The sequence below is a fragment of the Arthroderma uncinatum genome (assembly GCF_011692745.1).
Source record: "Arthroderma uncinatum strain CBS 119779 chromosome Unknown scaffold1, whole genome shotgun sequence".
In the NCBI taxonomy this organism is placed as follows: Eukaryota; Fungi; Ascomycota; class Eurotiomycetes; order Onygenales; family Arthrodermataceae; genus Arthroderma; species Arthroderma uncinatum.
This window is the reverse complement of record NW_022983863.1, coordinates 662378-687438: the sequence shown is the minus strand read 5'-3', so window position 1 is coordinate 687438 and position 25061 is coordinate 662378. Positions and strand designations below refer to the sequence as shown.

Genomic DNA, 25061 nt, shown 5'->3' with positions numbered 1-25061 from the left:
AGTATGCAGTATATATATTCTGTTGCACCCACGGAGTCCATCAATCGTCAAGAGAGCTTGTGTATCAACGATAATACAGATGGCGAGAACTCCAGTGTATTTCCTAAGCCATGGCGGCGTGAGTTTCTACCCATTTTACCTGTCTCAGCCATAGAATATGTCTCTAACTTTTCATCGTTAGCCTAATGTCATGTACAACCATGGACATCCGGCATATAAGAAGTTGCAAGAAATTGGCCGAGAGATCACTGGAAAGGTCAAACCACGGGCGGTTGTAGTGTTCTCTGCTCACTGGCAAGGAAAAAGTGATACCATCCTGGTTAATACAGCCGAGGCTACGGAGTTGATATACGAGTAAGTTTGCTATTGTTGTATAGTTAGATCAAAATAGAGATTTGAAACTGATATGGTGATGAAATAGCTTTTATGGATTCCCACCGCATTATTATAAGGAGAAGTATCCCCATGCGGGAAGCAAAGAGATTGCGGAGAAGGTGATCAGTCTCATTCACAGTGCCGGCATGAAGGCCGAGGGAGTTACACGGGGACTAGATCATGGCGTATGGGTAAGCTTTAAGTGTGGTAAGTAAAACCTCCTTTTCGAAATCATGTCTGGGATGCCCAAAACTGACGCCTAGGATTTAGCATTCGACCCAGAGGATAACCCTCTTAACGTTCCGGTTGTCCAGGTGTCCCTGTTTGATAGCGAAGATCCCGACCAGCACTACAAGTTGGGACAAGCAGTTTCACAGCTGCGTGATGAGAATATCCAGGTGATAGTGTCTGGAATGGCGGTGCATAATCTGCGGGACTTCCGCTTTACGGCAGGAGATCCAAGCCCGTTACCCTATACCGTTAGTTTTGATGAGGCATTGAAAGACGCGGTAGTGACTCCCCCAGCGGAAAGACAAAAGGCACTGGCAGAATTGCTGCTTCGAAGTGATGCGCGACAGGCTCATCCGACCTTTGAACATCTGTTGCCTATCCACGTTGGTGCTGGAGCTGCCGAAAACGATGCTGGGGAGAGACTGTGGACTTTGAAGGAAGGTAGCTTGAGTTGGGCGCAGTTCCGATTTGGAGATGTCCTGGCCTGATATTGATGTTGTCTCCGGACTCGCCAAATAGGTAGATAACTTTGATATATGTATTTCGGAATACTGCTTATTATTCCAGTTCCATTCCTTTATGCTGGTATAGGTACAGAGAAGTTGTGAAAAACAAAGGGCTTTGGTTCGTAAATAGAAATAGTGTACAATCACAATTGTTCGGGCTGTCCCTGATTTTTCACGAGGGCGGTCACCTTCTGTTCTATCTCCTTATCCGTTAAACCTATACGATTGTTAATTCCAACTTCACGTAGGGCCCAATATCAAGTGGATAAGTAAATAACATACCCAAGAGCGTTTCCTGTTTCTCCTTCCCGAACTCTGTGAATCACCGCCTATTAGCTATATTGACTCACCATACACGAGGACAGTTTATGTGTAATGCATACCATATCTAGCGAATACCCTTGGCTCGATATCGAGTGCCTCCCGTATCAATATCGGTGTCGATGGGTTGTTCTTCTTCATGGTGGGGTATGCTCGTTTGAGGAACGTTCTAGTGGACGAGAAGCAGGAATTAGTCAACTTTGACTCGATCAATATAGCATGAATCTACCGCGCAGCGGAACTTGCTTCTCACCTGGTAGCATCGCCGTGTGCAGAGGAATGGCAGAAGAGGAACCGGAGTTCCTTCAAACCGGTGCTGAAGGCGTATCTCGAGGCCATTGTGACGAGTGTATATAGCAATCCTCCGCTCACTTAAGCGGTCTCCGTGCTTCTCGGTGCCTGGTCTAGAGAGATGAGGACCCAATTGAGCGTAACTCGAGCTTGCGTTCGCCTTTCTCTACGTTTTGTTCCTTGGACGTTTCGATGTTCCATCTCTCTATCCACGTGACTATATGATGACTCAGTGCTTAGCTAAGAAACTTGCCTGCGGAAACCGGAGCGCCAAATCGAGAAATGCGGAGCGTTGGGATCTAGAGGTCATCGCGAACTCCAGCGCATTCACAAACCAGTCGGGCTTTTGTTTCTTCCATTGTACATTGTATCTCTCCACTCTTGCATTTCTAGGCTATTCGGGTTTTCAGACTGCTGTTTTCTCTCTTCTAACGTTCCCTCTTGTTTCGACGTCGTGATCTCAACATGTCTTCAAAGATCGGACTCCGTCTCTTCCAGAGTTCAAGAACCGCCTTTCAGAATGCGACTGCTCGCTTCAGAGCCCAGGCTCTTCGAGCTAGACGATTTCAGAGCACAGAGGCCGGAGCAGCCCAACAGAGCTTCCTGCAGCGGTCGTGGAACAGTCCCATTGGAATTAAGACGGTCCATTTCTGGTATGATACCCTATATCTGCGCTTGTTACATCAGTTTTGCTCAATACCAGCTTGCTAACCAATACCTTGTCTACTAATTAGGGCACCTGTTATGAAGGTTCGTCGATTAATCACGATTCTCAAGATTCCCATCCATTCCTCGCTGGATTACTACACTGGAAACAAGGAGACAATTCAACGGCTAACTCATTGAACCGTCTTATAGTGGGTTCTCGTTTTGGCTGGTCTCTCTGATCTGGCCCGACCTGCTGAGAAGCTTTCCCTCACTCAAAACGGCGCGTTGATGGCGACTGGAGCAATCTGGACCAGATGGTGCCTTATCATCAAGCCTAGAAACGTCCTGTAAGCATTCTATAAATTCCATTCTCCCTCATATCTGAATTGCTAGCCTACATTGGTATCGAATATTTGCTGACAAACTCAATTCTATGCAGCCTTGCTACTGTCAACTTTTTCGTTGGCTGTGTTGGCTTGACACAAGTGACCCGAATTTTCCTTTATAGGCGGTCCCTAGACGGTTCGGCCAAGGAGGCCGTCAAGGATATGACCCACGAGGCTACGGATTCTGCTAAAGCGGCTATTCACAAGGCAGAAGCGGCCGTGAAACAGCAATAGTTAGATCGCTGAATGTTTGTTAACAACACACAGCTCATTCTTTTGCAGATTTGGCCCACGTCTCATATTAGGACTATTTTTTTCGCTGTCATACATACTTCTATTTTGTTCTTATATTTCATTGGGTGCATATACAGTCCTATCGCTTTAGACACAGGCTCATTACTCCATTTTATCTTTTGGCATTTGGCATTGGAGCCGTGTACGCTGAATACTAAAATCTTTAATTCTTGATCAATTCTCGAACATACTGCTTATTTACTTTCCTAGGGGATGGAGGATGGCATGGCTGCAATAATATTCCTCTAGATTTAGGATAAAAATTATGGGGGCCATCATGAGATGAAATTTCTAATCCAGCTATCCAAAGCCGAAAGCAAACAGCAATATCAACAACATCGCAACGCCAAACAAGAACCAAGATTATATACAGAACCAGCTAAACAGGACATGCAGTTAAAAGCAAAATTACCAACCATCATGAAACAATAACCATCATAACGCGTTGCTCTCCATCATTTATGTTTATGCTTCATCCCCGATGTCAATACTGGTGATGCAAGTACCCGTTCCCAGTCGTGAAGCATCTCAGTATTAATAGTAGACAGCCTGACCTCGCCCCCTGCTCTTGCTATCATCTCGTCCTCGTAGGCTGAGATCGAGGTTGCCTGCGACGAGAGACCTGATACCGCGTCAGTGACGGCATTTACAAGCTTTGCGGCATCAGTGACAGAATGGTTTAGCCCCTGTCCGCGTTGGTATGTCATCGCATGCGCTGCATCTCCAGCGAGAGTCACTCTGCCGCCATGGTTGTTCCAGTAATGGCCCTTCGAGCCAGGGTCAAAGTCAGTCAGGCCCATATACCAAACTTGATGGTCATCACTAATCCACTCAAAGGCACTTTTCCAAGGGTCGCAGAAGTCTTTGGCAAATGATTTGACCTGATCCAGTCTCTGTTTATTTGACCAGCCGGCTGTGCTGTCTTGCTCTTCCAAGCTATATTTCCAGGAGATATAAAAGAAGAAAGTCCATGTTTCCGGTCTGTCAGGGTCCTCGGCTTCATGCATGCCAAAGAAAGAGAAGAATCCAGAAGGGTGAATACCGGCAATATATAGGGGGTGGAAACTACGAAGGTATAACGCCTGCTCGGCTGTGAACTTCGCATGTACAAAGGTTGCTGCGTATGGAAGACGTCTTACGGCGCCCTTATTCTTCCCCAGCAGAAGCTGGCGCGCGGTTGAGCGTGCTCCATCAGCAGCGATAACAAACTGTCCAGCATAGGAAGATCCGTCTTCAAAATGAACGGTTGCGGTCCGGCCGTCACCCGACATCGATATGTTTTTCAATACTTTCTTATATCGGATATCCAGTTCGTGCTCGAGAAGAGAGCGGAGTTTGCTTCGGCGTAGTCGATAGAATTTAGAGGTATGTATCTCCGACATTGGCTCGCCAGTCATCGAATTGATAAACTTCAAAACGTCGTGGTCCGCCACGGGAGCACTTGGGTCGACATGGACGGTCTGAATCTTGTCCCAGGATTCACAATCGAGGACTCCCTGTAGGGCGGTTGCCCCCCAATGGAGTCCCATATTCCAGTCCCTTGGTTGTGCATGGAGACTTTCGTGCTTCTCAAAGATGGTGCATCGGATTCCGGCCTTTGATCGATCATGTTAATCAACTATGAAGGTCACACCGATATTTATAGATATGATATGGGGGGGTTCACCTTTCTAAACCCTTGTGCCAGCGCCAGTCCGGTTGTCCCTAGGTCCCCGACTATGTCAGAATTATGCCCTGGAAGGTATGCGCCTGGATACAAACAAAATGGGAGGACTCACCGGCCCCGATGATGAGAACAGTGGCAGACGCCCCTGAGACGACAGGAAGGTTTCTATCCTCCATCACAGACAAGTATTCCCCCATCTTCGAGCCATCAGATAGTCTGGAGGCTGATAGTAGACAGGAACGCCAAAACTTGGGGGACAGAATCCCAATCCCATGGCTCCCGGGTGGAGATATTCATTCTCCAGGGAATTCTCCTGTGCCACTGGCCGTTGCCGTGGGCCAGCATGAAAGCCAGAGGCGGAGGGGGGTGGATACGGACGTCGTATTTGCCCTGCCCGTGAGGCCCATGATGAAGCCTGTGGCCGGACGAGAAACACGTCGACACAAGCGAAAAAGCCAGACAAAATTGTGGATATCATAACAGGAGCCGACTATGGGCTCTTCCTCCACCATCGCGCCCCCGATCAACCCTGGCTGGCTTTCTCACCCGTCTCACGGCAAACTTTATAGGGGAGAAAGAGGAAGTTTCCCCGTCAAGCCATCAAACCATCAAGCCGTGGAGACATGACTCGTTGATACGGGGTGGGCAGCGGAATGGCCACTGCTATATTATCATTATGCATTATTACTCCCCTCTGGAGGGATGGCATATTGACAACCGGTCTGTCGTTGCCTCCCGAAGACCAGAATCATCATCCCCGGGTGTGTTCTGCAGGCTCAACCTGGCCAAACGGCGAGAATAGAGTTAGACAGGGGACTATAACCGCGAATGCTGATAGGCTTCCTAGTGCCATAGTAGCCAGATCAACACGAGCCGGGCTGGCAAGTTGGATGCATGATCAATATCACGAATGTTATTGCAGAACCTCCGTTTAGCCACCGAACGCAGGGTGATGGCTTGAAAGTATAAAGCGGACGCACAGAAGAGACGGCGCGAACTCCCTACACCATAGTTACTCCGCCGTACAGCTACAAGGAACGCCGTCAGTTTTGGTGGCTGATTCTATAGAAGACAGGCAAGCAAGGATCGTCGCCCTAAGCCTCAGGCTAAAAGTCCCATGGTCCATTGTTCAACTCCGCCGTCCGCCGCCAGAAAAGGTTCCTCCCTTTGCCCATCCAACGACGACAAGAACGCTGCTCTCTAGTTTGAGGAAATATCCGTCGATGTGTCGAAATATACTGCAGAGCGATGGATTCTCACGAAAACGAGCAGTCGCTTGGCGATAGTGGGCAGTTACAGCACCCATCATCGCTATCCTCATCACCATCCCAACCTCAACCTCCACTCTCACCTCCACTCGAAGGCAGACCGATATCAGACTCCGGCGCACTGTCGCCGCAAGCAGAGTCCTTCTCCAGCGACGATGACGGGTTCGACGAAGCGTATGCGGATTCCGCGGACGAGGGGGGAGTGCAGATGGGCGACGACACAAAGACGCTCTCAACATATATAACCAAATATCGCTATGAGAACGGTCGGCGTTACCATTCATATCGTGACGGGGCCTACTGGGTTAGTGCTACAGTCTGCCTCTTTCATGCCGGTCGTGTCGGACATAACAAACGCTCGAGTCTTGTCTATGATGACATATATCAAGTCAATCTGTGTTTGACTGACCTTCCTTTGTAGGGCCCCAACGACGAAGTCGCAAACGACCAACAAGATCTCGCACACCACATGTACCTTTTGACCCTAGACGGAAGGCTGCATCTTGCACCCATCTCGAATCCACAGGTATTTGCACACCACGCCTCCACGACTCGCCTAATGAATTGTCACACTGCATTGATGCTAAATTAAATATGTAACCACTAGGAAATTCTCGACGTCGGCACAGGCACGGGCATATGGGCAATGTATGTATATATAATCATTTGCCGAACTCTATTTTCATACTGTGATCAAATAGTCTGACATTTTCCTCTAGTGATATGGCGGATGAGTACGCAAGTGCCAAAGTCACCGGCGTCGACCTATCCCCCATACAACCCACCTTCCTCCCGCCAAACTGCACCTTCGAAGTCGACGATGTCACGCTCTGTCCCTGGACCTATCCCCAAAATCACTTTGATTTCATCCACGTACGAGAAATGTTTGGCTGCATACCGGATTGGGATGAATTCTTCCAGCAATGTTTCCAATGTTTGAAGCCGGGCGCCTACCTGGAAATCGTCGAGCATTCCGTCGAGCCCATCTCAGATGATGACACGGTCGGGCCGAAACATTTTTATACCCTGTGGGGTAAGACAGTGGTCGAAGCTGGGGCTTCCTTTGGCAAATCTTTCACCATTTGGAAGGAGAGCAAGGAACGGCTGAAACGAGCTGGATTCGTTGATGTTGTTGAGGTAGAATACAAATGGCCGATGAACGGGTTCGTTCTTCTTCCCTCTTTTACTATCTAATCTATAATTCAACTAGGATTCGGCGTGCTAACCGGGTGGCAATATAGGTGGAGCAAAGATCCAAAGCTGCGTGAACTTGGTCGCTGGAACCAGGTACGATTACACGGCGGAATTGAAGGCTACATGCTACGGCTCTTGACGGTGTCGTTACGATGGCCTTATGACGAAGCCCAGCTTTTCCTAGCACAGATGCGAGCAGCACTGCGGGACTATAAGACCAACGCATATCTACCAGGAACAGTAGTATATGCCCGGAAGCCCGCGGACGACTCATAACACCAACATATACCTTACCATGGGTCTTTCTTTGGCCCGGTACATTAATATTTCATGCACTACAAAAGCATATTTTCAGACTTGCTTGAAGCAACGAGAAGCGCCTTGGATTGATGCCAATTTAACTTCACGTCTATATATGGATATATATATATATATATATGCCCGTTCCGGAGCGGGAGCCTGACCAGCCGTCGCTGGGTTGATATTTTGGGGGATTCTATTTCATTTATTTGGCGTACACACTTCAGCGCACAGCATCAGCCTGGACAGCGAAGGGGGGGAACGGGTGGGGCTATTCTGAGATTCGAAGCACGCGTTCCTCTGTACATATCTATAAGATACTCGATATACCCTTTTTTTCGTTTTTCATACACTGTCTATATTGGTATTATAAATATTATTACTTTACTAATTTAATCCAGCTATTTTACAACATCCTTGGTTCATCCTAATTAGACCGTTGATGCCAATCTTAGACATGCAACCCCCTATCTCCTCGGCCTTCCATTTAATCATGGGCATATAGCCAAGGCGCGCCCTGGAGCCTCCACGTCATTAAACGCTGCAATATTAGGGCCATTTATCTGTACGCCGTGTTGGACAGTATACATGTGTTTGTTGTACCACCGCAACAATCCTGGCCTCTCGATATGTCCAGGTCTCAGGGGTGTTTACTGTCCTTGGCCTATCAACCCTGTTAGCCTAGATCTCCCCTGGCTCTGTTCTCCACAGGTGCACCCCAACCAACTGTTAGGTTCTTCCTGGCTGGAAAAATGATGCCTTTTTCTCAATTTTGGTATGGCCACTTTCTATACTCCGCATGGCGCGTCTTAATTGTACATCAGTATAGGCCAATACTCTCTTAGCTATCTACCCGTGGGGCCGTTCTCCAATAATATTATTCTTCTCCCTTGTGGAATATTATCGGCTAAATTATGTGGTAGAATCCCGTCCCTTGCTAGGCCCAACCAACATCGAACAGCCCGCTGCTGTTGCTGTTTGACCCGTCGCCATAATATATATATAACTGTGACGGCCCCTGCAAAATGTAACTGTTTCTATACATATTCTCGACATGATGCCCAGGGCCGATTATATCCGGCTAGAACAAGAAAACATGACAGCGAATCTAACTTCCTGTGGCTGATTCTTATCCAGGCGATCTGAAGCCTTTCTCCGTCTCCCCCGTCTATATCCAAACGGACTAACGCATAGATGATCACGGCACTTAAGAGGAAATTGCGTGGAAATAATCGTGATATGTGAAGGTATTTGCTTCTTCAAAAGAGATGATTAGCCAGTGACGAACGGGCTGAAAATACGAATGCGAATGGCTTCCGGAGAAAGGTCCTGGGTAAATAGGAGGCTGAATCAGTATGGTAGCGTGCCATGCTTAAATCTTCGGGAGCTTTCTCGACCTGCATGGCGTATTTCGTTCGGAGTATACGATTTGGCTTCAACTCGAAATTGCTCAGCGCGGGTATGACATAGATATATGAATGATGATACCTCACTTCCCAGGCTGAAAGCCAAATCAGGCTGCTGGAGTCGACAGCAGAATATACCAGAGAGATGGAACATATCAGTGATACCTCTTCAACGATATGGTACTTCTTTGTGTTTGGAATTTGCCGGTGAGGTCTTTGATAGCGCCAATGCTACCATTCACTGAATCCGGCTATCAATGAACGTGGGCAGTTAGGAATAACTACAATGCCCTGGATTCTTCAACTTCCTTGTTGATATTATCCCTCTTTCTCATTTCCCCAGAAGCCCTGCAACATGTGGATTTTTGCATCTATCGCCCTTATTTCCGCTGTATTTGCGGCAGACGTTGAGGTTCTTCACCGTCGTATAATAGCTATTACGACAGACACTGCTCCTCGTAGCCAGTGTACATATCATCCGCCGCCTACGAACTGCGAAACGTCTTGTGGAGCAGGAAATGCTCCCTGCGTGAACGAAACCAGATGTTATAATCCCGATATAGGCGAGACCTGCTGCTCCGATGGAAGTACGTCGCTCATTTCCTACCCTGCGATGCCATCATATTCTCCCACTGCTTCTATCTTACCTATTATCCCTGATATTCTTTCTCATATCCTTCATCACCTTAATGTTTGCGCTGGAATATTTTTTGTAACATTACTAAATAGAATACTGTCCTGTCAACACATACTGCACTGATGTTGGATGCTGCTCGATATATTATACCCTCAAGGAATGTGGAGCACATGAGATCCTGGACTATACGCAGCCAGCACACAGCTCTTCAACTACAAGACGATCCGATTCAGCTTCAACTTCCACTCTCTCACCCCGGTCATCTTCAACCGTTCTATCATCCAGCAGTGCCCAGCCTACTAGTTCAGGTAACCCAAAGGAAGGAGACAGTGATGGGAATGGCGTATCAAAACGAGTGAGCGCTATTATTGGGGGTGTTGTCGGCGGCCTCGCAATTATCGGAGCAGTTATAATCGGCGTTGTATGGATCATGCTTCGAGCAAAAACCAAGACCACGACTACGCCATCTGTGGCTGCTGGCGAAGCTAATGCCTACAATTCAGAATGTAAGGAGCAGGAAGCGTATGGAAATGATGAAGCCAGAGCAGCAGCATCGAGGTCGGTTCTGGGATACTATGCGCCTTCTGCGGGTCCTTCTTCTACGGTGGGATCTGCCACCGTCCCCTTTTACGGGCGAGCTGCACCAAGAAGAGTGACAGAGCTTGATGCCGAGGGGATCTACAGTACAAATCCGGTATCGAATTCTACTGTTGATGATATAACGAGTGATGTGAGCGAGATGACAAGGTCTGGGAATACCAAATAACGTTGCCTTGCGAGATTGGCTAGCCAATGGCGCGTTTTTTCTAAATTACCTATTTATCAGCCTGCTATTTTTTATGAATCACACATTATAACATAGATCGAGCGCTCTTAAAGGTAATGAGCTCAGTTATGAGACTCGTACTTGAAGTTTGGACCCTGTTTCTAAGTTAATGCCTCTTAATCAATGTACTAAACATCGCATTTTATACTTCCATAGTTCCTACGGCCCGCATGGAATTCATTTCCATATCTAAACAATAGGAGATCGAAGCAAGGATGGTATACAATTTCTCATTTGGATTGTACATCAGACTTCAAAGGTATACGAGAATTATTTACACGATGGAAGTATTTAGACTTTGCAGGCCCTCCCTTGGGTATACCAGTATGTATATAATGGCCCCCCTAGAACAGCATCATTATTTCGCTTATTGTTAAATCAGAGCTTGACGGCAGGGCCAGGAGCAGAAATTTCGTTATAAAGCAATCTATACGGAACCACATGTTAGTTAACGCTACCCTACTTCAATAATTCATGAGTAAATAGCGAGGACTTACGTGGTTAGGAAATCAGCATAATCTTCTCCGGTAACTTGGCCAGAGAAGTAGCGAGCAGCAAGCTGGTACTTGTTGCCCTTTGGCCCCTTTGCGGAGAGCTCGTCGGCCTGCTCCTTGAGGAGCTTGAGGGCATATGCCTTGTCGACTCGCTTTCCTTCAGCGGTGGGCACGTTGTGCTTGGCCCATTGCCAGAGCTGACTTCGGCTAACTTCAGCGGTAGCAGCATCCTCCTATTATTTATTAAATTAGCAATTGCCCGTGTGAGGTTATTTCGGCAACAGGAAGAGGTAATTATTCTTTACGAACCATGAGATAGTTGATTGGGATACAGCCAACACCGCGGAGCCATCCCTCCATGTAAGAAAGGCCAATGTTCAAGTTCTTCCTGATACCGGATTCGGTGATGCTTCCTGGAACGTTGGTGTTCAAGAGGTCGTTGGCAGTGACATGGACATCCTCCCTTCGGACAAAGAGCTGGTTAGGGGTAGGCATGTGTTCGTTGAAGACATTGCTAGCAATTGCTGCAAGAGCTGGATGAGCAACCCAAGTTCCGTCGTGGCCTGCACGAACTTCACGGAGCTTATCGGCACGAACGCTCTCCATGGCAATATCGTTGGCCTTGGGGTCGTTCTTGATGGGGATCTGAGCAGCCATACCACCCTGTTTTGATTAAATGTTAGTATTATGGAATACTTGGAAGACAAATGCTGGGTCGGCGGGTGGAAAGAGGGGAGTTTGGCTTACCATGGCGTGGACACCTCGTCGATGGCAGGTCTTGATCAAAAGTCTGACGTATGCGTCCATGAATGGTACGGTCATGGTAACAGCAGCACGGTCAGGGAGGACGAAGTTAGGGTTGTTGCGGAACTTCTTGATAAACGAAAAGATGTAATCCCATCGTCCACAGTTCAATCCCGAGCTGTGATCTCTCAATTCATAAATGATCTCGTCCATCTCAAAGGCTGCAGTGATGGTCTCGATAAGGACGGTTCCTCGAATGGTGCCTCGGGGCATGCCGATATAGTCCTGGGCAATGTTGAAAACGTCATTCCACAGACGAGCTTCCAAGTGGGATTCCATCTTTGGTAGATAAAAGTATGGGCCGGCGCCTCTCTTGACCAACTCCTGTGCGTTGTGGAAGAAGTAGAGACCAAAGTCGAATAAACTACCGGAGATTGGCTCTCCATCGATGGTGAAGTGTTTCTCATCAAGGTGCCAGCCTCTAGCACGGGCAATGAGTGTGGGGAGTTTCCTATCAGTGCGGAGTTTATATTCTTTTCCACCTAGGGTAAAATCGACCTGACGACGGATGGCGTCGTAAAGGTTGACCTGGCCATTGACCATGTTCTCCCATGTTGGAGCGCTAGAGTCTGGATATATGTTTTAGATTATACTCATTAATAGGGATATGTAACTCCTCTCACCTTCGAAATCGGCCATATAAGTCCACACATCCGCGTTCAAAGCGTTGACAACCATCTTCCTGTCGGTAGGTCCGGTAATCTCAACACGACGATCAACGAGCCCGGGAGCAGGAGGAGCAGCTTTCCATGTATCATTTTCACGGATATGTTTGGTCTGGGGCAGGAAATCAAGGAGAGCACCTCTGTCGATCTCAGCCTGACGGTCAATACGTCTCTTCAACAGGGCCTTTCGGGTGCCATTGAATGTGCGATGGAGAAGGGCAAGGAAAGCCGTGGCGTCCTTGGTGAGGATCTTGCGAGTTTGGTCGTTGAGGGGGCCAAGGATGGCAACACCCTTGAGCTGAGCTTCAACAGAAGTCATCTTGCTTCCTATATTATCTGTCTTATCTCTTGGTATATATTGGTGCTATATAGCCTGGTTCACAGCAAGTCGTATTGGTTGATGTAAAGACAAGTCAAGGGAGACGGGGGAATGCTGGATGGAGCTATGTCTTTATATACAGATAACGCCAGAAAGTCCACCATAGCCGCGGCACATGTTAAACTGTCTCTATAAATCCAGCTCCAATTCCATTTCGCCTGCATCCCTCTTAACTTGTTTGCCTTATTAACTGACTTTCTCTTCGGAACCCAGCCGACGATGGACACCTTAACGACGCACGCATTCAAGTTTACGGCACCTGTCGCCGAGTGGCGGCGCGGTTAAAGGGAAGAGACAACGCCAGCTCGGTCGAGATAGCCAGGTTGTGACGGAACTGGGGAAGTATTGAGTGTATACGGCTCAAGAGTGCTGGACATGGACTATTCTCCCGTCCATCTATATAACTATGCTAACACACATAGCTGACCATTCTCGGCCGATTTTCCCTGACCTTCAGAGCCATTTACTCCATACAGATGTACCTTATCTGCGGACATTTACTCTTCACCCTGGTTTGTTCGGAGCTTTCCCGCAGCTAGATCAACTTCTCAAAACAACGCTACTAGACGTCATCGGCATATATTTCACGCCCTGTCCAGGAGCACTAGACTTGGATCTCCCCCAGGTCCGACTTTGCCTCTTTTCCGTTGCTGTATCTGTGATATTCAACGTTTGATGCTCGATATTCAATGTCTGATACTTGAAACTCGCGTGCTTTTCCCCCAAAGACCAGAGGAAAAAGAGAAGCCGAGGCTCAAAAAGTCGGGCTTAAGCCGTCGCTGACTCATCAAGTACACGTGATTTTACTGCCGATTTCGGGCAATTTTCAGGACGGACAACTTCCGGTCTTCTTTATGTATATAGAGTGATGGTATTAGATATAGTCACACCATTTTAACTAACTATATTTCTCATACTTCTTAGTCTACTATAATTGGTTAATAGTAAAATGATATTGTAGTAGGGGATCCGGTGGCACCCCGTGACTCGGGACGGAACTACTATATCTCCGGATGCTGGAGGAACTACTGCATTGTAAAGTACTGCAGCGGGTGTCGACGTTGGCACAGTAGAAGTATAAGACTTCACAATCGACGAATCTGGCGCAGCAAAGAAACGATTCATGAGAATACGTGGATAGCGGCGGAACTGAATCCCCGCGACTATACCTATAATCACACCGTCCTGGAAGACGTTCACATCTCCAAGGTATACAGACGGATCATCATCGGTCGGAATCATCTTGACATAGGACCTATATTTATGGCCCGCGACTAGAGGACGAACGAAGCGCATAATATCCCATCCCGGTGTCATGCAGAACGTATTAGCCGTGTCGCTAGCGTCGGACACGTTCATAATGAAGCCAGCCAGATGGGCGACGCTGTCGATGGAAAAAGGTGGAACGTTGTAGTTACCTCCGCCATGGACGTGCTTGAGGGTAACGTCTGCAAAGGCTTCAAACTCGCTCCTCTCGACGGCCTGCATGTCACGGTATTTGTCTGCATATTTCACGAGGTTGTTTCCGAAGAGGGTATATACCATCTTGTGCGAGAAGCGGCTGGCGATTCCTTCTGCTGCAAGACGCTCGAGGGCATCGATGCGACCATGCACGAGGTGGGCCAGTGGACTCCACGCTGAGAGCCATGCGTTGGCATCGCCATAGAGGATACGACAGGTAGCGAATGGCTGAGAAACGCTACCATCGTTGGCAACATTCTCCCAGACGAAGTCAGCCACGCCGGTATTGATATTAGTTGTTGTGGCTGTGACACGGAAGTACTGCGGCCCATTGGTGTTTCTTTGCGCCACGAGGCCCTTGGTGACTTTCAAGTCGGTGATATCGACATGCACGGTTTTGGCGTTGGGGACGAGCTTTTTATAGAGGTATTCACCCAGCGTGTAGACGATATCGCCATGGATGGACTAAATGATTAGTACAACAACAGAGCGGATGGAAAAGATCGACACTCACCGATCTAACAACACCACAGTCGTTCATTTTGTGTTCCGTAAGCAGCAGCAAGAAGATCAGGTTGCATGAGATCGGATTGCATAACAATCTTGCCCGACGACCCCTCAAATTTCTCCTCGATGATTTGCTGAACAGTCGTAGTCTTGAGACTCGAAACGGGCGCGTTGGCAACCTGTCGATTGATTCCCTTTTCGGCATCATAGAAGGTGTTCCCCTTGGTTAGCGCCCAATCTCCCCTATACTGAATTCAGTATTTCTTCTCGTTCCAGCTGATCGAAGCTGGCTTTGATGAACGCAACACAAACTGGGTGAGGCCCAAGTTCAATCCAGACAGTGTCTTTGTCTACGATTGATGTCTCCTGCGCATTTTGCAAAGCGGACAGGAAATCAACCGTTCCCGCGGGTCGCGCGGCGCAGGTACTTGGCATTCAGCGACTTTTCGTCGAAGACAACTTTGCCTAAGAGGGGAGAGACAATGGGCAGCGTGGGCGCGCGGAAGAGGACGCTTTTTCGTGACGTCTCCTCGAAGAGATCAAAAATTGGATCTGTCTGGGCAGAGTGGAAGGCAAATGGAACGTCAAGGAAGATAACCCTGTATCCTTTCTCCTTGAGCGGAACAGACGCAGCCTCCATCTGCTTCGTTGTTCCAGAGAGAACGGTCTCTTTAGGCCCATTGACACAAGCAAGATCATACGGAAGATCCTTGACAGCGTCCTCGACCTCTGCCCTTGACGCTTTGACTGGCCTCATCTTGTGTGTTCCAGCTGGACACAGCGACTTGAGCATCTGAGCACGCGAACCAACAACGAAAATGGCATCACTAGCTGAGAGAACACCAGCAATAACAAAAGCCGCGTACTCGCCCAGACTATGTCCAGCGACGACTTCAGGCTTGATACCAAGTGTTTCCCAATACTTAGCTAATGCAATTTCAATGCTAGTATGGGCCACTTGGGTGATGACCGGCGACCAGGCGTGGTCTTTCGGAAAGCTACCGTTAATGGCGGGAATGAACGATGGGAAGCCATGCCGTTGACCCAGGCGGTCGAGGATTTCGAGCTGAGACCGGGAGAATGGCAAGTGATGGTACAGCTGCAGGTTCATCGACTTGTCGGCAGCGCCTTGACCAGTGAATACAAAGGCGACCGGTGGTGCCCCTGTTGTAGGGATGGATTTCATGGAATCAACTCCATCCAGCTTGGAGACAAGCTGATGCTTGAGGCTGTCCACATCTGCTGCGTTAATTGCCACACGATGAACGTGGTGGTGTCGTCTAGCTGTAAGGGAGTACGCAAGATCGGCCGGTGACATATCGCCATTCTTGTTCAAGTAGGCGATCAACCGCTGGATATTTCCCTTGAGTGATATCTTACTCTTTGCAGACACAGTGACACATGGCTAGGGCGAGGGTCCGATCCAATTCTCTCTCTCACTGGTCCCTCTTCTAGCACAAGGGTAGTGTCACCACCAGCAGCACTAAAGTTGTTGACCACCGCAATGCGCTTTTTGTCCGGTGTACGGGACCATCCCGTGGTCTCGAATGGAATGTGTAAGTTACGCTTACCCATATCCTTGGGGAAGCCGGGGTTGATGTCGGCTTTGATGCCGACATGGCGAGGGATTTTGCCTTTCTGCAACATGAGTAAGACCTTGATCAATGCGGTCACACCGGCAGCAGCCTTTCCATGGCCGACATTTGACTTGACAGCACCAATATGGGGCGGCTGCTTCGAGGTCCGCCTCTTTCCCTTTATCGGGGCAAATACATTTGTGATAGACTCCATTTCTTCGGCATCGCCTGCTTGAGTGCCAGTACCATGAAACTCGACGTAGCTGACATCCAGGGGATCAATGCCTGCGCGCGCCATGACCTGTCTATACAGGTCAGACTGGTGGCCAGCGTGAGGGTGTGTAATAGAAACAGCATTGGCAGAGTGATTGGTTGCCGCTGCTGAAATGACGCCTAGAATATTATCATTATCTGCCAACGCATCATCCAGCCTCTTCGTCACAATCGAGCCGACACCATCAGCACGGCAATACCCATCAGCCGTGCAATCCCAGGTCTTGCACGCGTTGGGCGTCTTAGTGAGGAAATGACCGTTACAGAGACCGGTAAAGGGGTCAGAATTTGTGAGCACATTGAGGCCTCCTGCTACAACTGTATCGACGTCGCCTGCCCAAAGTGCAGTACTGGCTGCCTGGATAGTAGCCAATGAAGACGAGCACGCCGTATCGCAGTCGAAACTGGGACCAACGAATTTGAAAAAGTAGTTGATCCGCCCAGGACCGGGAGCACGCACGACATCCACCAGGGATAAAGTACGTGCTGATCTCTTAACCAGTGTTGACCTCACGGTAGTCATCACTGGCCTGGCCGTACCAGGTGCCGATGCGGTTCAAATGGGTAGCAGGTGTGCGGTTAGCCACATACCCTGCTCGCTCCAGAGCTTCATATGCGGTGACAATAGCCAATCGCTGCATAGGATCAGTTTGTTCAGCCTCACGGGGCGACATATTGAAGAAAGGCGCGTCGAATAGTCCTGGTTCATCGATGAAACATCCATAACCCGTGTAGCTGGTGTTCATTCTCTTTCCGGAAGGGTCATGATGAGAGTCAACATCAAACCGATCAGCGGGGATTTTCCGATGAACGTCCAGCCCAGCCTCTAAAAGATCCCAGAACTTCTCCGTATCGATGACACCACCTGGCATACGACACGACATGCCGACGATGGCAATCTTTGACTGCATGGTGTTTCCAGGTGGGTAGTTCTCGTATATCAGAAGTGACCCATGCTAAGAGGTCGTCTGTCTCGACGGGGAGATTGGTAATGGTGGATGTTAACGCACTCGACAGCTGCTGAGCAGGAAGAGAATGGCGAAACACCTTTATGTTCACATCGCGAGCACCACCCTTGGCCACCACTCTCGACCACCTCCTCTGCCACACCGCGAATGACATTGTCCCAAACGATTTGCTTGGTCATGACTTCGAAGATTACCTGCTTGAATAGATCTACAGCAGTCGACGCAACAAATGGTAGGCCAGAACTGGTCGACACCATGGGCACGATCGGCCTGAACCAGGGAGCGAGGAAAGGGGATGGAATGGCACCTTGTGCGTCTTCACGGGTATAAATATGAGCCGCATGGCACAGTTGTCTATAGACCGGCAACTGCGCGAACTTGCAATCTCTGAACGAAGCATAATTGCGAAAGAGAACCTTGAGTCGAGATGGGGGACCACTGACAGTAACCGATGTCTCACTGATGGCACTGACAAATATCTTACTGGCAGACGGGTTGCTCTCCCGGGCTTGAATATCATCCAGCTGTTTTGGAGTTTCATCCACAGCCGCGGTTGTGTAGCCGGCGAAGGAGAGTTGATAGGTCGTCTGTAGGGAACTCGTTGCCGAAGTAGATGGCCTTGAATTTGGGGAGGTCCTGGGCTTCGGCCGGGGGGGTATAGGTTACCATGCCAAATGAGGCTGTAGAGGAGGATGAGGAGGGTGTCGACATGTTCTTATAAACCGTATCGAGTAGCAGTGAAAGTTGTATGAAGGGCAGGAAGTATGGGGTAAATTATAGACAGACAGTAGAGTGGAAGTGTCTGGCATAAAATGCAATGTGGAAGGGACTGAGTGGAACTGTTTAACTATTCATTCAACCTATCCATCTCAACCCATCGCAAGTCGATAGATTGGTATAACACAGGCAAATAGCCCGATTCCCGAGTCGTAATCCGGACAACGGGGTAGGCATATGCAGCAACCCCCCCCCCTTCAATCCAAGAGTAATATTACACGATTATCCCCTTCGTAATCGCTCCACAATAGCAATAGACCTTGACAGTTCGCAAAGACGCTTCCGTAGATCCGTCTCTAACGTATTCACTAATCCAGCCGAGAAAGGCTTTAAGAAGGCATGTATGCCTCCTGCAAGGGGGCCAGTCCTATGCAGTGATGGGTCTGGGTCACTTGCCTCCCGTGGCCGCGGTGTACCAGGCGATAATCCGAAAAACTACAAGAGACAGACAGGGTGATGAGGAGGTAGCTGTCGTTGGCTCAGTTGCATTGTAGGATTGTGCGGACTATTTCACTTGTTTGCTCGTTTTGCTCGAGAACCCATTCGAAGAACGAACATTTGCCTCAATTTGTTGTCTCCGCTGCAATGCAACTGTAACTACCAGCGGGAATGTATCTAGAGCAAGTTAGCTCCAAATACCAGGTTACCACAGCCGGCCTCGCCGTCTTGTAGTACTTCCATGCCAGTACGGAGTAAAGGGATGACTATAGGGTTATACTACGGGTTATTATACTTTAAGCATACTATTCTATGGAGCCTGCCGTTCGCGTCGTCTTTTCTTCCCTCACTTTATATATAGAATGAGCAAGATACCAGGTTTTCTACATAAATAACTGTACTCTGTACCTTCGTGGGGGAAGCTGATAACTCGATATCACTAGCTATCCAACCAGTTTTAGTACAAGAGCCATAGTCTACGAGTTTAGAGGGAGCCTAGGGCTTTTAAAGTTAAGTAGAGGGTAAGAAGATATATAGAGGGAGATGTGGTGCCAAAGCGTACGCACCCAACACCAAGAACCAAGAGCTGCGGGACAGGGTATTGACTCCGCGTAAGTCGTATATGCGTTGTGATAAGAAACCATCACGCTATATACAACGCACGCAGGACAGCTGGGATAGAGAGACGCGTAGGGGGCAACGCAACGAGAGGAGACGCCTTGAGGCGTATATCAAAATAATGCTTAGTAAAGCAATTGCTTGTTCGTCTATAATTACCCACATGTACATAGAAATTGCCTAATTAGGCGAGAGACGGAGCCTCGCCGCGTAACAGTTGCAGAGCGCCCTTGCGGGATGCAGACGTCATAATGAAGTAATCAATCAATCAATCAATCACGGTATATACATGAAATGGTCTCTTCTCTTTCTCCGTAAGGAGTTGGTTCTCCGCCTCGGCGCTTGGCTTCGATCACGTCACACTTTTGTATTAATAATATATATGCACCTATTATTCTCTAATAAGTCCGGCGAAAGGAGACACAGCTACCCATATCGATCGTACTCCTTGGAACTCGCGTGCGAGCTCATCATCCACATACCCGTTGTATACATCTTACTTGAGACCCTAACCCTAACTCTATCAGTGGCCCCGCCCATTTCCCCGTATGGCTAGATTGAAGAGCCCCTATCTATAAAGGGAACAGAATAAGGAGTGAGATGCGTGACGATTGTTTTAGCAACGGATAACGAAGGTAATTCGAAGCTTAACGCGTTTATTAGCTGGTAGAGAGGGTCAAAAGGTACAAATCTGGGCTTATAACTATCAGACTTGGGCGAACAAGCTGAGTTTTCATTTGTGTATAACATTTGATATTTACAACGAGAGAAGAGACTAGTTGTTGAACAACCGATTGCAGATGCCGCTTGAGCAGTCAAGATCTAACTAATTTAGCGCGAACCTGATACCAATCAGATTATCTATCAGTGCGGCATTGTATATAGATAGAAGTTTTCTCATTTTAGTTGATTCTTGTAACATAAGTAGAATCCTCTTTCGTCAGCTTGCTACATAGGATCAAGACAGATAGATATTCTGAGATACGAGATATTTGATTGATTTGATTGGTCAGGTGGGTCTGGAGCAATCTATGAGATTTCAATCTATCAAGCACTGATCATCTAAATACACGATATTGAGCTCCTATTTATGTTCCTCATACGGCCATGTATCTTGCCATCGCGGAGATGCCAGCTACAGCTGAAACAGGCGTTAAAACGCCGGGCGTAGCATTTGTTCGATGATGGAGAGCTGACACTGATATTTAATGAAACGGCGTAGTTGACTAACGTGTTTCGTACGATCAGGCAGTATTACACCGAATCTCCGTTCAACAGATATCTACCAATGAGATCATCCCACAAAGATCAAACCCACATTTAATCTGACACAAATGCTGACATTTACGTACATTCATTTACATACATGATAAGGCGGCTCTACTGAATACGGTTGCCGGGGATTTAATTTATAAAGGAACGCTCCGTAAATAAGAACTGCACAAAAGTATCAAAGTCCCATGTACACGGCTAAGAGCGAGCCAGGAACTGCGGAGACCAATAGAAAGTCCGTACTATTTGTTATTATCTACCTACCGCACAACCCCGACTCACTACCACTGCGCTGCGGAAACCAAACTAGTCTTCAACCTATCGGCGAGCATGTCTTATGACTACAAGGCGGCAGCCGCAGTACCAGGAATCGCCTCTGAAGAATCGCCATGCGCAACAATCCCAGTCAAACAGCCGACCGTGTCCACGCGCAGGAGGCTGCAGAATCGGATCGCACAACGCAAATATAGAGGTCAGTGCCTTTACCATAGCTATACCTATCAATCAAAATACCTCGGAAATACAATGCCCCAGTTCACACTTCGGTTTTAGAAAAGAAGGCTTCGAGCAAGCAGACGTTCGAAGAAAGTTCACCAGACGAGCCGTGGACTCCACAGTGGAACATAGTTGATGGTCGCCTGTGCATTGTGGGCAATCAAGAGTTTGCTGAAGAATCAGAATGGTTCTTGAGCAACCGGGACATGTTGCAACTCGGTCTGAGCGGAGTGACACATCAAGACTCCTCTAGCATGACAGACTCCGGAGGGGCTTATGCCGATCTGGCTGCACAACTGGGGCACGAAGCCTATGCTCAGCATGTACCCGTCATCTCTTCAGAAATGCCATCGGCGACGACGCAATGTCATGTTTCAACACCTGCATATATGAGCGAAGGTGCAAGTAGACAATTGCTTGCTCAACCTACCAATGCAACCCCCAACCCATCAGAAATTTCTCGTACTCCCTTCTCAGTGGTGGATCACCCATCTCTCACAGAGGACGGGACCGAGGGGTCCAGACAACGAGAAGAACGCGAAATGACGATGCAGCTCCAACATACGACCTTTTCCCCACAAGACGGCTACTCAAGTGTAACGAGGTCAGGTCTAGCGAATAACCATTCACTTGAACCAGTCGCGGCAGTATCACCCATACTGCACCTGGCAGTGCAGTCGCGCAACCGCGGTATCTTGTCTTTACTTCTGAAACATGCCGACGTGGCCGTGGACGAGCGTGATAAGGACGGATATACGGCTCTCCACATCGCCGTTAAACTAGGAGATGAAGCCTTGGTATCCCTATTACTTCGACATAGTGCCAGTGCTCACATATGCGACTTGCGCGGCCAAAACGCATTGTATCTCGCTGTTTCTGGGGGGCACGAAAACATTGTAAAGTTGCTTCTTGAGGGGGCCGAGCAGCATCGCGCGGTGTGTTGTAGGGAACCTCACTGATGCTAGTGAATTAGCAATGAAACAGTTTACCGCCATGGGCTTGCAGTTTTGGTATAGACACAAACATAGAGGGAAGCAATTTTGGTTTATAGAAATAGAGAATTTTAGATAAAGAATAGGCCCTGGTGCAAAACGATGATAACTATAGCACCTTGAGTGTCTCTAGTATGAGTGCCAACTCGTCCGTCTTATTGCTTAAGCACAACGCAACTAATAAGGAGCCTGCTTGACCTAGCGAACGAGTTAATGAGTTTGTCATGCTAGTATATCGGGTTAGTCGCTGTTAAATTGGACAATAGGAGCTCCTGCTGAGTATATTTGTAGGAGATGAGACAGATGTTTACCAACAAATGAGAAGCATTCTTTCAAACTCTATTGGAATATAGTTTCACACGAGCCTCCAGGCGTTAAAATAATAATAATAATAATAATAATAATAATAATAATAATAATAATAATAATAATAATAATAATAATAATGACTTACACGCAGTCTCGAGGCAAGTTTCAGTTGGCAGCGTCATCGCTTGAGTTGGCAAATGGAACTGAAGACAGTCTTTTTTTCCTTTTTCATAGGTAAACAATCCTATTGGTTTACTTGGGCGTGCCCGGAAGTCTAGTGACGCCTGCTTGCTCGCGATTCGATCTGACACCTAACGACCGACGGTCCAACACAATCGCGACAATTGCCACCAACGACGCAAATGCCCCAAGCGCCATAGACACCACGTAGGCGTTCTTCAAACCATCCAAGTACCCCTGAATCGCCATCTGCAACTCATCCGGGCGCAGCAAGTCTCTCATTCCGACCGGGCCAACCCGGAACAGGTCCTGCGCTCGAGCCGAGCCAAACGCGCTGGTCAGTGAGCGTATCAGCCGATTACCAAACAGTGCCTGCGCGACGCTCAGCCAGATGGCGCCGGCAAGCAGTTGGAAGAATAAAGCGATGGCAGACACAGAAGACAGGTCGGATGGATCCACAATGGACTGGCAGACAATGATGGCCACTTGTACGCTGAGCCCCAGGCCAATGCCCAAGGGGAGCTGATAGCCAACCCATTCGCGCGAGGGAGAGTCAGTACCGAGGGTGTACATTAACCCACTCCCAATGGTAACCAGGATGTTGCCGGAAATCATGACAAGCTGAAACTCGCCTGTCATGGAGATGATGACCCCTGAGACGATGGCGAAGACGGAGCTGGTAGCGAGCAGCGGGATGATGCGGACGCCGGACTGCGCAGGACTGACGCCGGCCACGACCTGAAAATAAATGGGGAGGTAATATAGTATCACGAAGAAACAGCTGCACACACAGATTTGATGCATCATAAGGATGGCGATGGGTTTGGCGGTCAGCAGGCGCATGTTCAGGGCCGCACGCTCCTTGAGGAAGACCTCGACGAGCATAAAGAGGATCGTGATGATACCAGCGCCGACCAGAGTGCCAATTACATCGGCGGAGCCCCAAGCTTTGGTAACGCCTGCCCATTGCATCGCCAAGAGGAAACAGATGACGGCCCCAAGGAGGAGAGAGGTACCCCCTAAATCCATCTGCAGTATCTTCTCTCTTGGGGCGGCGGGCGCAGGCTTTCCATGATCGGGGGTGGAGAAGAAGACTACAATGAAGCCGCATGCCACGCCTCCCAAGGGCAGGTTGATCCAGAAGCACCTGGTAGACATGATTAGCTCTTTCGCTCGTTGCCTTCAAAAGATGCACACTCACCATCTCCAAGAGGCATGATCGGTGAAGGCACCGCCAACCAACGGCCCGGCCACACTCGCAATCGCAAAGCTCGCCGAAATGACTCCCTGCATTACGGCCATCTTCCTTGGCGGCGCACTCAGGGCAACAATCAAATAGCTCCCGGTACTAATTCCGGCACCCCCAACACCAGCGATGGCCCTGCCGATAATGAAGGTGGTCGAGCTCGGCGCCGCTGCGCAGATAATGCTACCGACCTCGAACAGCAGGATCGAGACGAGGTAGACCGACTTGACGCCAAAGTACTTGTATCCCTTGCCCCATACGTTCTGGAAAGCGGCCATGCTGACGAAGAAGCCACTGCCGTACCAGGCGACGTCGTCGAGAGAGCGGAATTCATCGGTGATACGGGGGATTGCGGTAGAGATGATGGTATTGTCGAGAGCGACGAGGAAGATGGACAGCGCGCAGGCGATAAGGATAAGGATGAGTTTTGGGCTTGCTGGGTATGTGAGCTCGCCGCCCTGAGTTTGACTCTGGCTGTCGGATTGCTCCTCTGCAAAAGCTGCTACTGTTGCCAGGGCCTTCTCGTCGGGGGAGGCATTTTGTGAAGTGTTCGATGGAGAGGTGTCGTCAGATACGCCCTGTGTTGATTGAAGCTCTTTGGCAGTAGAGGATACCATGGCCGCCTACCCGCTCCGGAGGAAGTCTTGTGCACTAAGTAACCACTTCACTCACACACGGCACTGCAGATTCAGGAGGAGTGTTGCTGGAACCGAGATACCTCTTCTCAGAGACATTGAAGGACGGACTGCTAATCAGCAGCTATATACTCCTCTGGCACATGTGAAAACACTGCGAGGTGATGACAAACCCAGATCGTTTGTAAGCAGCATCTTACCCCTTGTTATTACTAATATACAATACGGAGCAAGGCAATCTCATCCTGCATATAAGCTCAGCCGAGCCTGCACATAATCTCAATGGTAATAAGTATCCACTCCATTGAAGGCTATCCCAAAGCGGTATGGCCCACATCGATTTTTCCTTTCGGGCCGGCCCGCGTCGGTTGCCGGTTCCAGTTGTGGTTCTTGGCGGGGCCATCAGCCCGGTTCCGCTTGGCAGCCGCGTAGTGCTGCGCTTATATTTGGATAGCTTCTCTACACTACCGTCAACGATCTTTAGGCATACATAGTATTATATGTCGTCTACTACGTGCGGTGGGTGGCAGTTCGCATAGAGTGGATTCTCGCTACGGTTGTCTGGTGTTGGCTGTGAAGCCCGGTTGGTAATAGGTCCAGGAGTGTTAGACCAGTACCAGCC

The 25061-nt window shown here is 48.7% G+C and overlaps 10 protein-coding genes across 10 annotated transcripts; 4 read left to right on the top strand and 6 right to left on the bottom strand.

The window, feature by feature from the left end:
• Nucleotides 1-79: 79 nt before the first annotated feature.
• On the top strand, nucleotides 80-1094 carry GIQ15_00218 (extradiol ring-cleavage dioxygenase; the record flags this gene model as incomplete). Its single annotated transcript, XM_033547635.1, has 4 exons — nucleotides 80-118; nucleotides 182-354; nucleotides 422-582; nucleotides 646-1094. 4 exons carry the CDS (start codon nucleotides 80-82, stop codon nucleotides 1092-1094), a joined length of 822 nt encoding a protein of 273 aa, XP_033408586.1.
• A 161-nt stretch (nucleotides 1095-1255) lies between these two features.
• On the bottom strand, nucleotides 1256-1772 carry GIQ15_00217 (NADH-ubiquinone oxidoreductase 1 subunit; the record flags this gene model as incomplete). Its single annotated transcript, XM_033547634.1, has 4 exons — nucleotides 1256-1329; nucleotides 1395-1427; nucleotides 1496-1602; nucleotides 1687-1772. 4 exons carry the CDS (start codon nucleotides 1770-1772, stop codon nucleotides 1256-1258), a joined length of 300 nt encoding a protein of 99 aa, XP_033408585.1.
• Nucleotides 1773-2189: 417 nt separating this feature from the next.
• Nucleotides 2190-2992, top strand: GIQ15_00216 (UPF0041 domain-containing protein; the record flags this gene model as incomplete). The annotated part of the gene is made up of 4 exons (XM_033547633.1): nucleotides 2190-2377; nucleotides 2459-2474; nucleotides 2583-2719; nucleotides 2812-2992. 4 exons carry the CDS (start codon nucleotides 2190-2192, stop codon nucleotides 2990-2992), a joined length of 522 nt encoding a protein of 173 aa, XP_033408584.1.
• Nucleotides 2993-3507: 515 nt separating this feature from the next.
• GIQ15_00215 (FAD binding domain-containing protein) lies at nucleotides 3508-4915 on the bottom strand (the record flags this gene model as incomplete). Its single annotated transcript, XM_033547632.1, has 3 exons — nucleotides 3508-4647; nucleotides 4719-4768; nucleotides 4831-4915. 3 exons carry the CDS (start codon nucleotides 4913-4915, stop codon nucleotides 3508-3510), a joined length of 1275 nt encoding a protein of 424 aa, XP_033408583.1.
• Nucleotides 4916-5966: 1051 nt separating this feature from the next.
• On the top strand, nucleotides 5967-7456 carry GIQ15_00214 (UMTA protein; the record flags this gene model as incomplete). The annotated part of the gene is made up of 5 exons (XM_033547631.1): nucleotides 5967-6290; nucleotides 6408-6512; nucleotides 6594-6634; nucleotides 6706-7149; nucleotides 7228-7456. 5 exons carry the CDS (start codon nucleotides 5967-5969, stop codon nucleotides 7454-7456), a joined length of 1143 nt encoding a protein of 380 aa, XP_033408582.1.
• Nucleotides 7457-10727: 3271 nt separating this feature from the next.
• GIQ15_00213 (malate synthase A) lies at nucleotides 10728-12631 on the bottom strand (the record flags this gene model as incomplete). The annotated part of the gene is made up of 5 exons (XM_033547630.1): nucleotides 10728-10776; nucleotides 10847-11076; nucleotides 11153-11506; nucleotides 11591-12216; nucleotides 12271-12631. 5 exons carry the CDS (start codon nucleotides 12629-12631, stop codon nucleotides 10728-10730), a joined length of 1620 nt encoding a protein of 539 aa, XP_033408581.1.
• Nucleotides 12632-13616: 985 nt separating this feature from the next.
• Nucleotides 13617-14693, bottom strand: GIQ15_00212 (ketoacyl-synt-domain-containing protein; the record flags this gene model as incomplete). Its single annotated transcript, XM_033547629.1, has 3 exons — nucleotides 13617-13619; nucleotides 13736-14617; nucleotides 14667-14693. 3 exons carry the CDS (start codon nucleotides 14691-14693, stop codon nucleotides 13617-13619), a joined length of 912 nt encoding a protein of 303 aa, XP_033408580.1.
• Nucleotides 14694-15053: 360 nt separating this feature from the next.
• GIQ15_00211 (ketoacyl-synt-domain-containing protein) lies at nucleotides 15054-18188 on the bottom strand (the record flags this gene model as incomplete). Its single annotated transcript, XM_033547628.1, has 5 exons — nucleotides 15054-16040; nucleotides 16100-17039; nucleotides 17101-17465; nucleotides 17525-18064; nucleotides 18144-18188. 5 exons carry the CDS (start codon nucleotides 18186-18188, stop codon nucleotides 15054-15056), a joined length of 2877 nt encoding a protein of 958 aa, XP_033408579.1.
• Nucleotides 18189-20912: 2724 nt separating this feature from the next.
• On the top strand, nucleotides 20913-22036 carry GIQ15_00210 (uncharacterized protein; the record flags this gene model as incomplete). The annotated part of the gene is made up of 2 exons (XM_033547627.1): nucleotides 20913-21054; nucleotides 21135-22036. The coding sequence occupies 2 exons, from the start codon at nucleotides 20913-20915 to the stop codon at nucleotides 22034-22036; spliced, it is 1044 nt and encodes a 347-aa protein (XP_033408578.1).
• Nucleotides 22037-22630: 594 nt separating this feature from the next.
• GIQ15_00209 (MFS gliotoxin efflux transporter glia) lies at nucleotides 22631-24421 on the bottom strand (the record flags this gene model as incomplete). The annotated part of the gene is made up of 2 exons (XM_033547626.1): nucleotides 22631-23705; nucleotides 23760-24421. The coding sequence occupies 2 exons, from the start codon at nucleotides 24419-24421 to the stop codon at nucleotides 22631-22633; spliced, it is 1737 nt and encodes a 578-aa protein (XP_033408577.1).
• Between the last annotated feature and the right edge of the window lie 640 nt (nucleotides 24422-25061).